The 16,340-nt window shown below is 52.9% G+C and overlaps 1 protein-coding gene and 1 long non-coding RNA gene across 4 annotated transcripts in view; one reads left to right on the plus strand and one right to left on the minus strand.

Moving 5' to 3' along the window:
• Nucleotides 1–16,340, plus strand: part of LOC110345645 (uncharacterized) — a 49,012-nt gene that overhangs the window by 8,867 nt on the left and 23,805 nt on the right. The window lies entirely within an intron of this gene.
• On the minus strand, nt 635–15,805 carry Tgm1 (transglutaminase 1). Of its 3 annotated transcripts, none has more exons than XM_021243803.2 (15): nt 14,149–15,805; nt 13,143–13,448; nt 12,805–12,993; nt 11,601–11,849; nt 11,119–11,237; nt 10,895–11,002; nt 10,292–10,466; nt 9,749–9,887; nt 9,504–9,607; nt 6,516–6,604; nt 5,835–5,988; nt 5,447–5,728; nt 5,141–5,301; nt 4,515–4,651; nt 635–1,035 (listed from the first exon to the last, which is right to left on the minus strand). In XM_021243803.2, the coding sequence occupies exons 2-15, from the start codon at nt 13,444–13,446 to the stop codon at nt 810–812; spliced, it is 2,436 nt and encodes an 811-aa protein (XP_021099462.1). In that variant the 5' UTR covers nt 13,447–13,448; nt 14,149–15,805; the 3' UTR covers nt 635–809. The 3 variants fall into 3 exon arrangements, with proteins under 3 accessions (XP_021099462.1, XP_021099463.1, XP_087053148.1); XM_021243804.2 differs by having other exon boundaries at nt 13,720–14,150; XM_087197022.1 differs by lacking the exon at nt 14,149–15,805 and adding an exon at nt 14,040–14,144.

Consider the following 16,340-nt stretch of genomic DNA (forward strand, 5'->3'; position numbering starts at 1 on the left):
CACAGGTTATATGTGGGGGAAAGCAGCAAATGAAATACAGTGTTAGCGGATATTTTCTCCACAACAGTTAAGGATTATTATTATTATTTTATTATTAATTTTTTGGTACTGGGGATCAAACTCGGGTCCTTGTGCTTGCACAGCAGGCGGCAAAACCACTGAGCTAAATTCCCGGCCCTATTATTTTCTTCTTTACAATTTTCTATGTTTTCTTAATTTTCAACACTGAACATGTATTAATTTTGTAAAAATTCTTAGAGGAAGATCTTTGGAAACAAATATTGGAAGGTGGATTATACTGCTCTGAGAGTTCACCAACCTATTTCTGCCTCCAGCATGTGCCTTTGAAAGGGAATTTGGGTCCTTGTCTCTACTGAGGGAGCTATGGAAAGTGGGTAGTGATGCCCCACTGCAGTGGGCTTCAAAAAAGATTTGCATGGCAGCAGCAACCTGGGAAGCAAGGGAGTCTGCCCCGACCCTAAGCAGCCCCTGTCTCAAGGGCTGCTGAGCTGGCACCATCACCTGCCCGCTGGGTTTCTCAGGGGCAGCAGGAGTGCACGTCATCCCCAGCACAGACTGCAGCCTCACACCTTGGAACATCTGATGGAGGCTGACAGAATGACAGGACAGCAGATTCATTACAAAAGTTTATTGTCCTCTGTGCCACCCAGTGTAGGTAAAGACTGGCTCCCTCTTCAGTGCCCCAGGCTCTCTCCTGAGGCCCTGGGGAGCCACTCTGTGCTGGGCCCCACATCTTGGGGCAGTGTCCTTGCTCTTCTGACTCCAGTCCCATGGCTCCTGGTCCAGGGCTAAGCTCCACCTCGAGATGCCATAGGGATGGACTCCCCAGAGCGACTGTCACCTCCAGCTTCTGAGAAAGCCCCGCCCCCAGAGGCTGGGGCCACATCCACCTGGATGACACCGTGCACCTGGGAGAGCTGTGGGCTGTCCAAGCTGGCAATGAGCTGGCGTGGGCCTGGTCTCACAGGCACAAATGTCTGGCGCAGGGTCACTGTCTCATTGCCCCCGATGTCCCTGTGTGGAGAGACAGGGTCATAGGCCTACAGTAACTCATGGGGCTATAAGGACTGATCCATGGCAGGCAGGAAGGAAGGAGCAACAGGAGGATCCATTCAGGCTACCCTGGGCTCACCTGGAATCCATACCCATGACCAGGACAAAGCCTGAGCCCCAGGGCCACCGCCACATAGGCAGATCAGCAGCCACACACCACCCAGGCCTCCTCCCTGTCTGCTCCCACATCCACCTGGACAGACTGCTGATGCCACCCCAGAAGGAGCACACAGCCTCCCCTTCTCTCCGTCACCATTGCTCCTGCCCTGACCACACCATCGCCGTCTCACTAGGGCTCCCAAGGCCAAGAAATCCTTAAAAGGCTCACACCACCTCCTCAGTGAGGGCTCCCTGTGCACTTCCTGCTCCTAAGGAAACGAATCTTGCCCTGTCTGAGCTTCTTCAGCAACCTGCATGTTGCGTTTTATACACTGAACACAGCTGCATCTGCTTGTGCCTGCCAGAATCTGTCCTTCCTCCTCACCCAAACCCTTACCTCGGGCACCCATTCAACCCAAGCCTGCCTTGGGGTCCCTCTTTGGAGGCTCTTTGGGTGGTGTATTCAGCACAGTCCTCCAAGGGAATGAACCAGCATCCCTGACTGAAGATGAGCTCTCTGTGGGCCATGGCTTTGTACCTGCAGGCTGCAGGTACAAAGAGAGGTTTCCCTGGGCTGGTCTACTTCTACTGCTTGTTAGCTGTGTGGTTCATGACAATTTACTTAACTTCTCTGCTTCTCACTTTCTGGTCCATAAAATGGAAGTGAATTAAAGTGAAGGGGTGGGATCAGATGGCCTTGAAAGTGCCTCTGTGTCCCTGAAGGAGGGAAGCAGGAGTGTATATCACGCTAGAAAGTCTCACAGGGAGTCTATAGCTTAACAGGTTATATTTTGGCTCCTTACAAATCTGCATTAATTTTTTGTCCACTTCTTTATAGACACAGGTTAAAAGTTGTTTAGGCTTAGAACAGCCTTCAAAAGTGTACTTAACTATCATTGAATTGTAATATTTCAGAAATTAACCTTTATAGTGGAATAATTAACATTATTCCCATAAGAAACTGCTTTCCAGCTTCTGGCTGGCAATGTCAAACTCTCTTCCTGCCCTGAACTTAGTGCAAGGTGAGGCCTTTGCCACACCTCTGCCCGAGATGAAGTTGCATACAAGTCTGTTGCTAAAGCTGGAATGTCCTGTAGCTGTGTGTGGGTAATGAAACTAACTCCCTGATGTGCACATTGGAACTTAGACATCACAGGGAGGGCTGCCCTTCAATTGGGTACTTGTTCAACCATGTTGACAGGGCTTGAAACATTTTTAAAACTCTTGGACTTTAGCTGGGCATGGTGGCATACGACTGTAATCCCAGCACTTGGGAGGCCGAAGAAGGAGGATTTCCACAAGTTTGAGCCCAGCCTGAGCTACATAGTGAGTTCAAGGCCCTGTCTCAAACAAAACAAAACTCTTAGATTTTTAACAGATTCCTTTAAACTACACATGCACACATACACGCAGGCACACGCATGCATGGATATGCAGAGTCAGCCCGTCCCTCCTTCACAGCACACCTCATTTCTGTGTATGTGCTGCCAAAGTGAGCACAGCACACCTCTTTTGAATGAAAGGACATTGTATCCTCCTTATTTTTTACCTTGTTAATTAGTCTTAGCTCTCGATGACTTCATACTTGTTCCCCAAAGTCAAATCCACTGCCCAAGAAGAGAAATTGCCCACTCCAGGTGCATTTTAGAGAGTGATTCAGGCTCTAAGGGAAGTCCCCAAGAAGGGCTTGGGACAGACAGCCTCCTCTTGACTGTTTTGATGGTGACAGCAGTCATCTGGAGGAGTAAGTCCTGGAATGTTTATTAGGTGGCCAGTCACCATGCTGGGGTGGCACACCTTCTATAATGGGGTTCCACATCATACCACTGCCTTTGATGTGCAAATGGGAGGCAAAGTAACACCCATCTTGGAATGTAATGCATCTGAACCAACAGCTCAGGGGTGTACCCTTGAGGATCCCAAATGACCGAGATGCCCTAGTCTGAGTTAGCAGCAGCCAAGGAGTCCCAAAATGTCTAAGGCAGGCCTGCTGAGAGACCATGATCTAACTCTCACTTACTGTAGACAGATGGGGCCTCCAATAGGGGAAGAACTAACAGAAGGCCCAGCTAAGGAGAGGAGACAGGTGCTCTGACACTCAGCATAGTGGTTTTCCCTCATTTCCGCGGTGGCATAGTCAATGGCCTGGTGGGAATGCTGAGGAGTGTCTGGTCTCAGGACCCCATAGGATGGTGTAAGTGCTGGTGAGAGATGGCGCAGGCAGGACTAGCAGTGCAGGCTGTGTCTGTGTCAAGCTCCATTGTCTGAGCTGCCAGAGGCACTCATAGCGTGACTGAGGACAGCTGCCTTGTGAGGTATCTCTGAATTCACAGGGGACCAGGCTGGGGCAAAGTTCGGGAGAGCGAACTTCTCAGCTTTGACCTGATGGCAAAAGTGGTAGCCACTGGCAGGAGGTATGAGGGAGGGAGTGGGCAGGGCTCTTGGCCTCACCTCTACCCTTTCTCACGGGTGTCGCTCTCCCCAACAGGAAAATGCCTGTCCCTAGCCCCAGAAAGCTGATCTGAAGAGTAGCCCTGCTTTCCTTCTGCTTTTCCTGGGGAGAAACAGGACATGGAATGTCTGTCAGAGATGATAGTCACAGGCCTAGAGCCTCGTCCCGACTGGGATCAGGCCTAGCCTGGGGGAAAGGGCCTGGAACTGCTGCTTAGCTCTCATGGCACAAACCAGACAGGAGTTGAGGGCCTTGTGGTATGCAGCACACTGGAGAGAGCAGAGTCTGCTCCCTGTACACTGTAAGACCCTGTGAGACATGGCCACCAGTGTCCCCATCTGTCAAGTGAGGATAGCAATAAGGAAAATAATATCTAGTGGCAGAACACTAACTTTGAGCTGTGCACTGGACTAACCAACCCTCCCCTGAGGTACGATTGCATCCCCCTCGATAGGTAAGAACACACACTTACTTAGAAGAGCTACATCCCTTGCCTGAGGGGACCTGGTCAGGAGTGATGAAGCTGGGATTGAACCTAAATCTTTAGGGATCTATCTCTTTGGTTTTAATCAAAGGACAATCTCTACTTTAAAGGGCTTTAGTGATCTCCAAGTGAGATAATATTCCTGAAAGCGCCTGGTCAGCTCTTCAGTGTTGGTTACTAATTATTCCCATGTGGAGTTTCACTCCCTAATTAGATGGTGAGGTGGGATAGGAACTTGGGGTGCAGCATGAGGCCCCAGCAGGCCTCCCTAAGCACTGGCTGGACTGAATTGAATGAGTTGGGGGGACTGTTTAGCTGGTCCCAAGCTGCTGTGTGGGGTCCTGGTCCAGATAGAAAACAAAGCTGGGGGAAGGGAGGCAACCGAGCAGGAGATGTCAGACTCACCCAACATTGAGGACTTTGGGTCTCTGTAACCCGGAGCCCTCGAGCCGGAAGACAACTTTGGTCAGGGTAATGGGCAGGGGGTTCTTGAAGATAATCTGTACTTCGCACTCCTGGCCAACCACGGCTGCTCCCAGTAACTGAAAGAGAGGCATGGCCTACATCAGAGACCCTGGCTTAAACACATGGGGCTGTATGCTGCTCTTTTTTTTTTTTTTTTTGTACCGGGGATTGAACTTGGGTAACTCGGGTCCTTGCACCTGCGCAGCAGGCGGCGAAACCACTGAGCTAAATCCCCAGCCTGTATGCTGCTCTTGAGGGGGGGAATACTTAGAATAAAAATTTTCTGAGTCTCATATTCTGCTCCTGATTGAAGGCTTCCCAAAAGTCACAGGGGAAATTCCAACCCAACCCACACTTACCACAGGATCAGGGACATGTGATCCTACTTTACAAGTGAGGGAATGGAGGCCCAAGAGCCCAGAGCTGGTCCTTAAACTTTTTCTCCTGGAAAGGCCCATCAGGCTAGCCTGCTCCTAGTTTAGTGCCCTCCTTCTTTTCCTCCAGTTTCCCTCAGCCCCTGGTCATTGCTCATTGGCTGTCCCTCATGTCCAGAAAGCTGCACTTACCGTGAGGGAGAGGTCTGGGGTGCGCACACGGAAGGTGTGCTGCTTGGCCAGCACCTGCCCGCTCTCCTTGACATGGCCAGAGACATTGAGAAGCATGGCCCCCTGGTCCACGAGGTGGGGCTGGTATTCCTTGTAGGCCACGGGCATAGTCATACGGTCCGCTGGGGGAAAGTGGCATGGGGTCACCGAGGCCTGCTTCCCCAGATGAGGCCTCCCCAGGGTGCTTCCCATTGCTCTGGGGTCTCCACATTCACAGCCCTGGCAGCTTGGCCATCTAGGGGGTAGGGCAGGGTAAGGAGCACTTACAGGCTCCTGGTGCCAGTGCCACTTCCTTCTTGCTCTCTTTGAAGATGGACCCAGTGACACCAGTGTAGTAGGTGACAGAGAGGTAGAGGTGCAGCTTCACAGTGCGGTGATTACTGCCACGATTTGTCAGCACCACAGAGACTGTCAGATCCTGGCCCATCACTGCGTCCTGAGCTTCCACCTGCATGGCCACGTCCTCAGTAGAGTCTCGGCTGGCATACACATTGGGCTTGCTGCCATGGGCAGCTGCTGTCTCCACTGCCTTCCGCTCTGCTTCTGAGCCTGGGGGTTGAAGGTCAGGGATGAGGTCCCAGCACTGGCTGGGGTGGGTGAATGAACACTCAGCAGAACACTCAGCACTGGGCTGGCTGGATTGGGGGACTAGTACCTTCTGGATGCTTATACGTGTGGGTGATGTCCTCCCGCATGTTGGAGCTGATAGCTTTTGTGACAATGAGGGTGCCAATAGCCTTTTCCTCTACATACACAATCTTGAAGCTGCCATCTTCCTGCCGCTGCCAGTATACTTTGTCACTATTCACCTGTTGGAGAGGAGGGGTGAGCAGGACTGAAGTAGCCAGGTGTGAGGGTGGCTTGGCCCCCTAGTCCTATGTCACTCCCTCACCCCCACTCCCACCCTGCAACCATCCCTGGAGCTTCAGGGCAGAACCAGGTTAAGTGTTGGAGAGCTTCCTGGCAGGTCCCATCTGGAAGACTTCCAAGGTGAGCCAGATGAAGCCATAGTGCTGGGGAGAAGCTGGTCTGGGAGGCTCCTTGCAGCACATTTTGGCATTAATAACAGTAATCCCTTATGCTCATTCACTGGTTTTATGACTTATGAAGCAGTTTCATACCCATTATCTCTTTTGATCCTGAGTGCAGGAAGCAAGGCAGCCATTATTATCCCCTTTTTACAACGGAGGAAACTAAGCCTCTAGAATGAGTGACTTGCCCAAGATCACACAGCTAGTCAGTCAGCGGTGAAGTCTGGACCACAGGACCCAGGGCTGAAGCCAATGCTCTGATCATTCCAGGTGGCCTGAGGGGGCACCTGGAGCCCAGCCCTCACCTCGGCAAAAATGAAGGGTGTGTCATATTTCATGTAGACTAAGCCATTCTTGATGGACTCCACAGAGCAGGGACCACAGCAGAAGATGCCTAAGGAGTGAGGCAGGGCAGAGGTGAGGGGTCTGAGGAAGCTGAGAGGGTCCCTTGGGCCCTGGGCAGAGGTTACACAGGGCCCCAGTACCATCTACCAGGTCCTGTACCACTGGCTGGTAGCCTCTGGACAAGGCCAGCAGCCCTCATCCAGACACTCAGGGCCAGCTGATACTCAGTCCAACCAAAGGAGGGAAAACAAAGAGAGCAGTCAGCTTTCTTAAGCCCAAGCAGCTCTGCCAGAGGTCGGAGTAGGGGGCAAACTTGTGGACAAGGGTAGGCTTGGCCTTCATAGCCAAGTCATAAGCCCACTCTCTGGGCCAGCTAAAGCTGGATGTCTACTATCTGTGACTCCCCCAGAGGACAGCACTGTTCCCCTTCTCCAGGATCCACCCAGGGCCCACAGTGTCTGCTGGCTGGCTGGGAGAGCAATGACATCACCTCCACCACTGCAGAAAGATCCTCGGCTCTGCAGCCCATTCTGTCCTCTCTACTGGGAAGTGGGGCATGGGGATAGGGGGAAAGTCTGTCTTTATTGTGCCTAGGAGGGCTTCCTGGAGGAAATAGGCTGGCAGGAGAAGGTTATGTAGAAGAGGGCAAACAGGAAGTGAGGGCTATCTGACAGGAAAGAATCTTTTTTTAAATTTTTGGTACTGGGGATTGAACTCGGGTCCTTGAGCTTGTCAGGCAGGCGGTGGAACCACTGAGCTAAATCCCCGGCCCAAGAATCTTAACAATACCTAAAGTGATGGCCTCCTGTTACATATGGGAAAACAGGCTCAGCCAGGTGAAGTAGATGCCACCATCTTATGAGACAGATGCAAGGAGAAAAATATTTACCGAATGGCTACAATGTTCCAGGCATGTTGCTAGTCCTTAATAATTTCTCATTTAAATCCTTACATGGTGTATGTTATTCTCATGTTACACACAGGAACACCAAAGCCAAAGGTGCAAGATATCTCATCTAAGAAGTGATCAAGGTGGAGTCAAGTCCTGGCTTGGCTGGTCCCAGAGTCCCCTGCCTGCCACCTATCCCACCACTCCTCAGAAAGGGGGCAGAGCTCAGAGCCCCCAGTGCCAGGGCCAGGCGGTTCTCATCTGGCAGACATCACTAGGCTGTACAACTCAGGGGGGACCATATACACAGACGGCTGAGAGGGTGAGGTCTGGGAAGAGACCAGCGGATGAATGTAGGCTAGGCTAGGCTGTTGGATCTGGGAAAGGGTAGGCTGGAAGCATCGGGAAGGGGAGGCAGGCTGCCGGGGCTGGAATGCCAAGGTTAGAAGGGGTTGGGAATCTCTGAGCAGAGTGTACAGTAGGTCTCGTTTTTGCAGAAATGTGTTTGTGGATACAGAAAAGAGACAAGAGGCTGATAGGTTATGTCATCCAGGCTACGTCTGAGGGCTATGTTTTAGGGGCTGTTCTTTTTCTTTGAATCCTGAGCTCTGATTTTTCTATACTGTACACATAACTCATAGTAAATAATGGAACAAACAGGAGAGGAAGTTGGTGAAAATGAGAGTGTGTTTCAACAAGGCAGAGGGTGGGATTGGATTTGGTCTGATTCTAGTGCTCTGTGTCCCAGACAAAGTCTCTCCAAAGTCTCTCTGCAGGCCACCATTTTCCATGTGTCTCACAGGGCATGAAGTATGTCTCAAACCTGAGAGGTCTTCAGAATTACTAGATTAAACTTCCAAAAATATAGATTGTGGGGCTGGAGCTGGGGATGTAGCTCAGGGGTCGAGCTTGCCTAGCATGCCCAAGGTCCTAGGTTCATGAGGTATCAGGTTTGGGGTGGGCTCCCCAAAAGAGTAGAAACTGGGCCAGGGATTTAGCTCAGTGGTTCTACACCTGCCTTGCATGTGCAAAGTCCTAAATTCAATCCCCAGTACAGAAAAAAAAAAAGTAGAAATTTACTTAAAAAAAAAAATCTTGCCAGGTGTGGTTATGCTCACCTGTCATTCTAGCACTTGGGAGAAACAGGCGAATTGCAAATTGAAGGCCAGTCTGGGCTACACAGTGAGTTCAAGGTTGGCCTGGATTACATAGCAAGAGCCTGTTTTAAAAAAACCAAAAAACAGGGCTGGGGATTTAGCTCAGTGGTTCCACCGCCTGCCTTGCAAGCGCAAGGACCCGAGTTTGATCCCCGGTACCAAAAAAAACCAAAAACCAAAACAAAACACAAACAACAAGCAAAAAAAAGATGATGAAAGAAAAGCAACTATCTCCTGAAAAAACAGGAAGTGTTAAATATTATGTTATAAAATTATATACTATTTTTGCATTACTGATAATTATGACCTTTTAACCCTAAAATACATATATAAATAAAAAGTTTCTTTAGTTATCTCTGGGTGTGTTAGGGGAAAAAGCAAGAATAGTGTTTTTGCTGGAGGGAGGCGCTTTCTCCTTGACTACTCTTGAATCTTTTGAATTTTGAACCATTTGAGTGTATTAGCTATGATAAATAAATAAAATTGACCATTATAAATAAAATTAAGGCAAATAGTCACATAAAAAGATAAAAATAAAATGGCCCAATGGTAGTTTAGTTGATAAGCCCATTTAAAGCAAATTGGCCGCCTGCCTCACAAGCGCAAGGTCCCAAGTTCGATCCTCAGTACCAAAAAAAAACCAAACAAAAACAATAAAGCAAATTGGCTGGGGATTTAGCTCGGTGGTGCCGTGCCTGCCTCAAAAGCACGAAGTCCTGGGTTCAATCCCCAGTACCAAAAAAAAAAGTGAGGCCCTGTCTCAAAAAGCTAAAGCAATTTGGGATTAAAGGACTTGGGTCTCAGGCCTAGGCCCAATCTGAGACTCCGGAGTCTGGTACCCAGATGGAGGAGATCTGGAGGGGGCCAGGGTGGGTCTGAGAGCCAGGCAGGGCCTGCCTTACCACTGCTAGTCTCCTGGGGTGTGGCGTCTACAACCTGCCACCCATCAAAGCCCGAAGGCAGATCCGGCCTCTTCATCCAGCAGTCGTTCCACACATGGAAATTCCTGGGTGGACATGGAGGGAGGGCTGAGTCTGAGACTCCCATCAAGGCTTCCTCGACCACTTTCCCTGCCCTCCTCCATGTCAAGGCCTCAGGGAACCATTCTGCAGCAGAAACGCACAGTCCAGGCCCACCCCAACCTCACCAAACAGAATCGTGGTTCAGATGCTCAAGTGGCTTCATGTTCTCATCAAAGTAGATGTCCATAGTGAGGGATGTGTCAGTGTCGTGGGCAGAGTTGAAGTTGGTGACAGTACGTGTGGCTAGGCCCAGGCATCGCAACACTGTGGAGGAGCCAGAGTTGAGGTTCAGGGGATGAGGTAGGGGGCAAGTGAGATGTCAGGTCGAGGATACTAGGGGAAAGGGGTGGCTGAAGTTGCCAATGTGCATGGTTTACAGGGTCAGGGGCCACAGGGTCCAGGAGGCCTTTGAGCCACAGAGCGTTTGGGGCTAGGGAAAGCTGGGCCACCTGTCTGGCTCAGCTCTTCCTGTTGCTTCTTCCTCCTCTCCCTTAGGCCTCTCTTGTTGTTAACAATAATTAATGATAATTAAGGCCATCTTGCCATCCACCCTTGCTTGCACCCTGTGCTATAGCCAGAGGTGGGCTGCGCTGAGCAAAGATGGAGCCTGGCTTCCCTCCCTCCTCCTTAAGGGGCCTAGACCATTCCTTTCCCGGTCCCTCTACTACCTGTGGTGGTCACACCAGCAAAGACCCAACACTGGCCATAGGGGACAGAATAGCCTGTGCGTAGGTAGCTAAGCAGGATCTCCACGCTGCCCACCCACGCTGAAGGGTTGGTGCCTCTGGAGTAATCGCCAGACCAGTTCCCAATCAGGACTCCATTGTCATCCAGGGAGTTCACCTGCCCAGGACAAGAGGGGTGGGGTGAGCTGGGGGAGGGACTCAGACCTGGCAGGGTCCCAAGCCTAGTCTCTGACCCTCCAACTACCCCTCACCCTAAATGCCTCAGGATCAGCCTGACCCCACCCACCTGTCTCCCGAAACACACCTCCCCACTGTCTGACACAGGAATGTGAATCCTGGGTGTGCCAAGTTTTGGGTTTGGCCCTACATTCCACAAGAGCTGGGACAAGAGCCAGGCGGTTTGGAATGGGGGGTAGAGAAGGGAGAGAAGAGGAAGAGTGAACCCCCTTTCTGCAGTACCCTTTATAAGGCACGGACAGTGTTATGGGTACTGAAGGAATCCAGAAAGAACAAGACCAGTGGGGAGGGGTGAAGGGAGGAAGCAGGAGGACATTGAGCAGGACTCAAAGACGCAAGGGCGCTCACCATAGCAGAGATGACGCGGGAGACACTGACTGGGTCCCCACGACCTCCGTATGGCATCCCCCGCCGGTCTAGGATATACAGGCAGGCATCCAGCACCCCGTGGTCAAACTGGAAGGAGAAAGGGCAGAGGTGACCACAGCTCACTCTGACAGAGATCAAACCCTGGGCCAGCCCCTGCTGCACCTCCATGTCCCCTGGGTGCATGGGACCCCAGACAGCCATACCTGGCCATAGTTCCAGGTCCGCTCACCAATCTGTGCTTCAGTTCCATAGTAAATTCTCCCAGACTCATTAAGTACATATTCCTGCCGCCAGTCCTCATGATCCACATACACGATGTCCTCTGTGTCCCCAGAAAACACATACCTAGTTTCCTTCACTCTTGTCCTGGGCCCTACCTACCACCTGGCAGGTGTGTAGAATTTCAGTGCACAGAAGAAAACGGGGATACTTTAGCCTGACAGGATTGCTCTTAGAAGGAGGAAGGGAGCATGACAGAGCTGGTAGGAGAGGGCTGGCTATGGTCCGGGCCTTTCCTCAGGAGATGTGGAGCGGCCACTTTCCCGCAATGGGCCCAGGCTCCCCCACCTGGATGATGGAAGCATGGATCCTCTCACGGCCAGGCACCCAGTCAGATCCCAGGAAAGGATCCCTGACCTGCCTTCCCTCTTGCCCACCCTCTGCTGCCCGACCCCCGCTGGCTCACCTGGGCACCAGGGGTTAAAAAGGATGTAGATCTCATTGCGGGGGTCCAAGGGCAGCTGGAACTCTCCAGCCTCACAGCGTGTGCGGACCGTGAACTGAAACTTGCCGATGATGGCACTGGGGGAGGTGTGGACCCGCAGATTCAGATTCTGCCCGCTGGCCTTGGTCACATGGGCCTTCCAGCCCCCACTGCTCCCCTTGTCCACTGGGATGATCACGTGGGTGCCCTTGCCCACCTCAGGGTTGTTTCCTAGAGTGGAGGAATGAGCAGTTTGCTAGTGAGTCTCACTTGGGAGAAGGGATGGAAGCTCAGACTTCGCCCAGCCCCACCCCAAACATCTATGAGCCATTGTGTATGTGTGTCCCTGAGTTGGGTTATCGCCTTAGTCTCTAATAATCTCTCTCAGAGCAGCTCTGTGTCCACCTGACATTTTCCCTACATGTTAGGGCAGAGCCCCCGTCCAACATCCCAAACTTGTTTCCCCAACCTTGAAGTTAGAGTCTGGGAGTGGAGACCAGGGCCACTGTCACCCTTTGCCTGCCTGCCTGTCCATTCCAGTGTCTGGGCTGGAGGTGCAGAGCCACCCAGGCTGGTGCAGATCCCCCTGCCCTGTAGGAAAAGGAAGTCTGGATACTGAATGCCAACCTGTCTGCTTCCTGGGGCTGCGATGGTGAGGGTACTTGGGAAATTAGAGGCTGGGGTGGGCAAGGTTAGACTCTAATCAAAGGGTAAGAGGAGTCGCCCGCCCCCGACAGCTCCATAATCACCAGCCTGGGCAGCCAAGGGTCACCAAGCAATGCAGTGAGGGAGGCATCTGCCTTGGGCCACGGGACAGATACAGAGTCAGAGCTGGAGAGAGAGAGGGAAGAGGAAAGAGGGGGAGGAAGGGAGAGAGAGAGAAGCAACCACACCCTGAAGAAAGAGGAGACCCAGAAAGAAGAGCACACTGAGGCACACTGAGGTCAGCCCTACGAGGAGGTACAGTGAACAGATGCTGCCCTGAGGCTTGAGGAGAGAATGAGCTTGGGAAAACTCCATCACCAAGACCCTCCTAGAGATGCACCCCTCAGGACGCTTGCACCTGCCTTATCTGGTGGAGGTAAGCAGTGGCTAGGAGGAGCTGAAGACCTCTCTGACCTCTAATGTCAGCCCCAACCCCATCAAGTTGAGGGTCTTCACCCTTCCTATTCTAGGTGCTACTCACCAATGAGCAGCTCAAGGGCCATACGGTCAGAGGACTCATAGGGCCGGTTCAGGAAGAGGACCAGGTAGAAAGGTTGCCCACGGCGCACAATCAGCTCATCGTACTCAAACTCATCGGTGTGGTGATCTCGACGGTTCTGGTCTGAGCGGGAGCCCAGCAAATCCACACGGGTCACCACCAGCATGCCCTCTGCAAGGCCACATCTCAAGGTCAGCAAAGGCCCTTGAGGAACTCGGACCACCCCCCTTAGCTTCCCAGCTCCCTTAGAGATACCAGGATAAGCCTCAGATCTCACTGAGGCCTTCTTGCTCCCAACTGAAGTGGGCAGCTGGCCTCACCTCGGACGGTGCCATCTCCTGCCGCATTCACACCACTGCCCCGGGATTCAGGTCTTCGATTCCAAGAGCTGGACCCTCGATTTCTGGAGCCAGAAGGCTCAGGCCCCCAGTCGTCATCTTCCCTATTCCGGCAAGAGCAGCAGCCACAGCAGCGAGCCCAGAAGGAACGGGCTCCTCCTCCTCGGCGTCGGTCTCGGTCTCGGTTTCGGTCCCAGACTCGGTCTGGCTCTGGAGAAGGTGTGGCAGGGGGCTGCAAGGGGTTCCCGCCCCAGCGGCCCATGTCTGAGCGAGAACTGTCCATCATGCCTGTAAGAAGAGGCAAAGGAGACTGATCACTGGCTCCGGTCACCACAAAACCGCCCGTCCAGACAGCAGGTTTGGCCCCAGGCAGATGACAGAGACAATACGACCCAGAGATGTCCATAGACCTAGAGATCCTCTAGAAACTCCATTTAGACTCACCCTGAGAAGGCTTTCCACACTGCACAGGAAGCCTTCCCTCCACCCCTACAGAGGCACCCACCCAACCACATCCCCAAAACATATGCTCAGTGGAGAAGCCCACTCAAGACCCCACCTGAGGAAATGCATACAATTCTGAGTGATCTCTCAGCCTCTACACCCAGCTGCACAGACCAGAGTACTGGGTCCTGTGTTCTGGTTCCTCCACCTGTGGCTCGTTAGTCTAGAAGGCCACCACGAAGACAGCTTCTAGGACCCATCTGGTAGTGGAAAGCGTCCCACTCCAGGCTTTGTATAAGACAGGTGGGGTCCGTGGGTGGCCTGGGGTGCTTGGCAAACCCCACAGGGGCTGCCGGTGGCAGGGGCTCCACTGGTGCCTGGAGCTTGTGCTGAGCCCTGGGAGAGCAGCACCCAGCCCAGCCGACAGGTAGGTACCCGCTGGCCTAATCTCCTTTCTGGGATGGGACCCTGGCACTTGGTCCGACAGCGATACGGCCCGCTGAGGCTCAGTACCGCAGCAACCTTCGGAGCCCGAGTCCCTCACCTGGCAGCGGTGTTGGCGACGGCAGCGCTGAGTCCTGGGGCGGAACAGGTGGGGACTGATGTGACAGGAGGGCCGGGCTGGACCCCGCCCGCCCGCTGAGTGGAAGGTGTGGGGCGGGCCAGGCAAGTAGTTTATGAGGGGAGGAGGGCGGGGCCGAGCTGTGGGGAATTAGGGGAAGTTGGTTGCTCCATCCCCTTGGGGAAGAAGGCCAGCCTCTGGGGGTCGGCCCCACCTCTTTACCCCTTTCTAGGAACGAAGGTGATGCTAGGGAAAGGGGCGGGGACTGGGTCTGTCAGGACTGCGGTTAGGGTACAGAGCAGGCCTTAGTGGGACCACAGGTGTGATGGATTTCATGCCAGATAGATTCTTGCCAGACCGGGCATGTGAAGGGCCATAGAGCAGGGAGCCCCTTTTATCCTTGGCCCTGTCTGCCCTCATAGACCCCTGCTGCCAAGTGCTCCTGCAGCCCAAACCCCCCTCAGCCCTGTGAAACTGGCCCACAGGCCTGGTCCTGGAACTCATTCTGCCAGGGAAGTCCCAGCATCCTGGGGTGCAGACTGGTGACATCAGCAGCCAGGCCCGAAGACTGGCTCCACCGGCCAGCCCCTGACCTGCTGGCTCTACCAGATCTTCTGACACCCCTCCCCCCATGTTTCTCCTTCCTCCAGCTGGTCCACAGCCCTCACATCTGGGCAGGAGTGAGCCGGCCCTCAAGTTTCTTGTCTTCCATGTTTGGGTCAGGGAGTCAAAGCAGGGGCAAGCTCTTTTCTCCTTCCAGCCTGGGGGTTAAGGAGAGGCTTAGGCCTTTGAACTCAGACTTGGTTGGGAACCAAGGCTCATTCCTATAGGCCTATTTCCTTCTCTGAGAGTAGTGCCTGGTCAGCTGGAGCTGAAGATTCTCCCTCTTCTCCAACCTGAAATTCTTCATGGGAATCCAGACTAACCAGCTCCAAGAACCTACCCTAAGTGCTTGCTAATTCCACCCCTGTCTCTGAGAGACACCAGAGATGCCATGGAGATAAACTCAAGGCAGAGAGGAGCCAAACGTTTTCAGGGAGGCTCTCCATGGGCCTTGCTCTTCTATCTGTCAGCCAGGTGCTTCTCCCTCCAACCCTCTGGTGTCCCAGCTCTGCCTGGCCCCTGAGCAGAAGACAGTGAAAACTGTCTCCAGGAAAGGCTGTTTGGAATTGTATCAGGCAGGGGTGTGCCTCGGGGAGTGGGGACAAAGAGGTTTCAGGACCTGGCAGGGAGTTCTCCACACCCACTTTTTCTTGTCTCACTGCAACCTCCAGAACCTGGAGGATCTGTTCCACCTCCAATATCCTCAGCACATGCAAAATTCCAGGCCAGCCTGAGGCAGTTCAACCAAAGCCTTTTGTTGTGGAGCTGTTTGGGCAACACCTGGGATACAGGAAGGGGCATGGCCCCAACTTGCTGGACGTCTGTGGGCACATGTGGGCCCAGGCAGGTTCCACAGAACCAGGAAAATGCCTTTGTCACACACATGCCTTCTCTCTCTCTCTCCCTCTCGTTGTAATCTTTCTTTCCCCACCCAGCCAAATTTGACTCAGTGCTAACCCCTGAGCCACTCCTGTTTCCTCCTCGGGAGGCCTGATGCCTCAGGGCCTTTCAAAGTTAGGACAAAGTGTGTGGGCTGACAGCTGGAAGGACATGTAGCTCAATACCTCAGGGAGCTGAGCCCAGGTCTCTGCAGAAACAAGAAAGTGAGGCTGTAGCACTAAACCGGGTGTCTTTGGCTCCAGCACTTAAGAGCTCAGCAACCTTTGGCAAGTCTCAACAGCGGTTTCTTCAGCCAAACCATCTCAGCCCTGAAAACATGTGAGGATCAAATGGGATCAAGTATTTCCAGGGCTTTTCAATTGCAGAGAGCTGTTCATGGGACTGATACTGTTGTTACAACAGGGTGGAGCAAGGGTGCCCTGACCTGCTTTTCCTGGAACACAGAGTGCCCGAGCCCTCTCAGTCGTGACGACTGAGAGCCAGGCAAGGAGAGGGCATCTGAAAAGGGCAGGGGGTCATGGGAGAAACTTTATGATTCCTTCTAGCTGGTGAGACTTACAAATGCTTTGTAACTCAGCCCAGACTGGGAACTGATTCCAATCCTCATCCCAGCCTGGAACCTGGGCCCAGTGCTGGCCCCAAACTAAATGTTACACTCAAATGGAGTCTCA

Source organism: Heterocephalus glaber, unplaced genomic scaffold, assembly GCF_053883595.1.
Source record: "Heterocephalus glaber isolate CG9 unplaced genomic scaffold, H.glaber_assembly_v1.0 deba00001662, whole genome shotgun sequence".
NCBI classification, from domain to species: domain Eukaryota; kingdom Metazoa; phylum Chordata; class Mammalia; order Rodentia; family Bathyergidae; genus Heterocephalus; species Heterocephalus glaber.

Bases quoted from the DNA above. Each gene is read 5' to 3' on its own strand.
- Tgm1 (XM_021243803.2), bottom strand. From the start codon at position 13,446: ATGATGGACAGTTCTCGCTCAGACATGGGCCGCTGGGGCGGGAACCCC. The intron at 12,994-13,142 runs GTGAGGCCAGCT...GTGGCCTTGCAG, and splicing joins AGGAGATGGCACCGTCCGAG to AGGGCATGCTGGTGGTGACC. The intron at 11,238-11,600 runs GTGAGCCAGCGG...CTGGGGACACAG, and splicing joins TTTTAACCCCTGGTGCCCAG to AGGACATCGTGTATGTGGAT.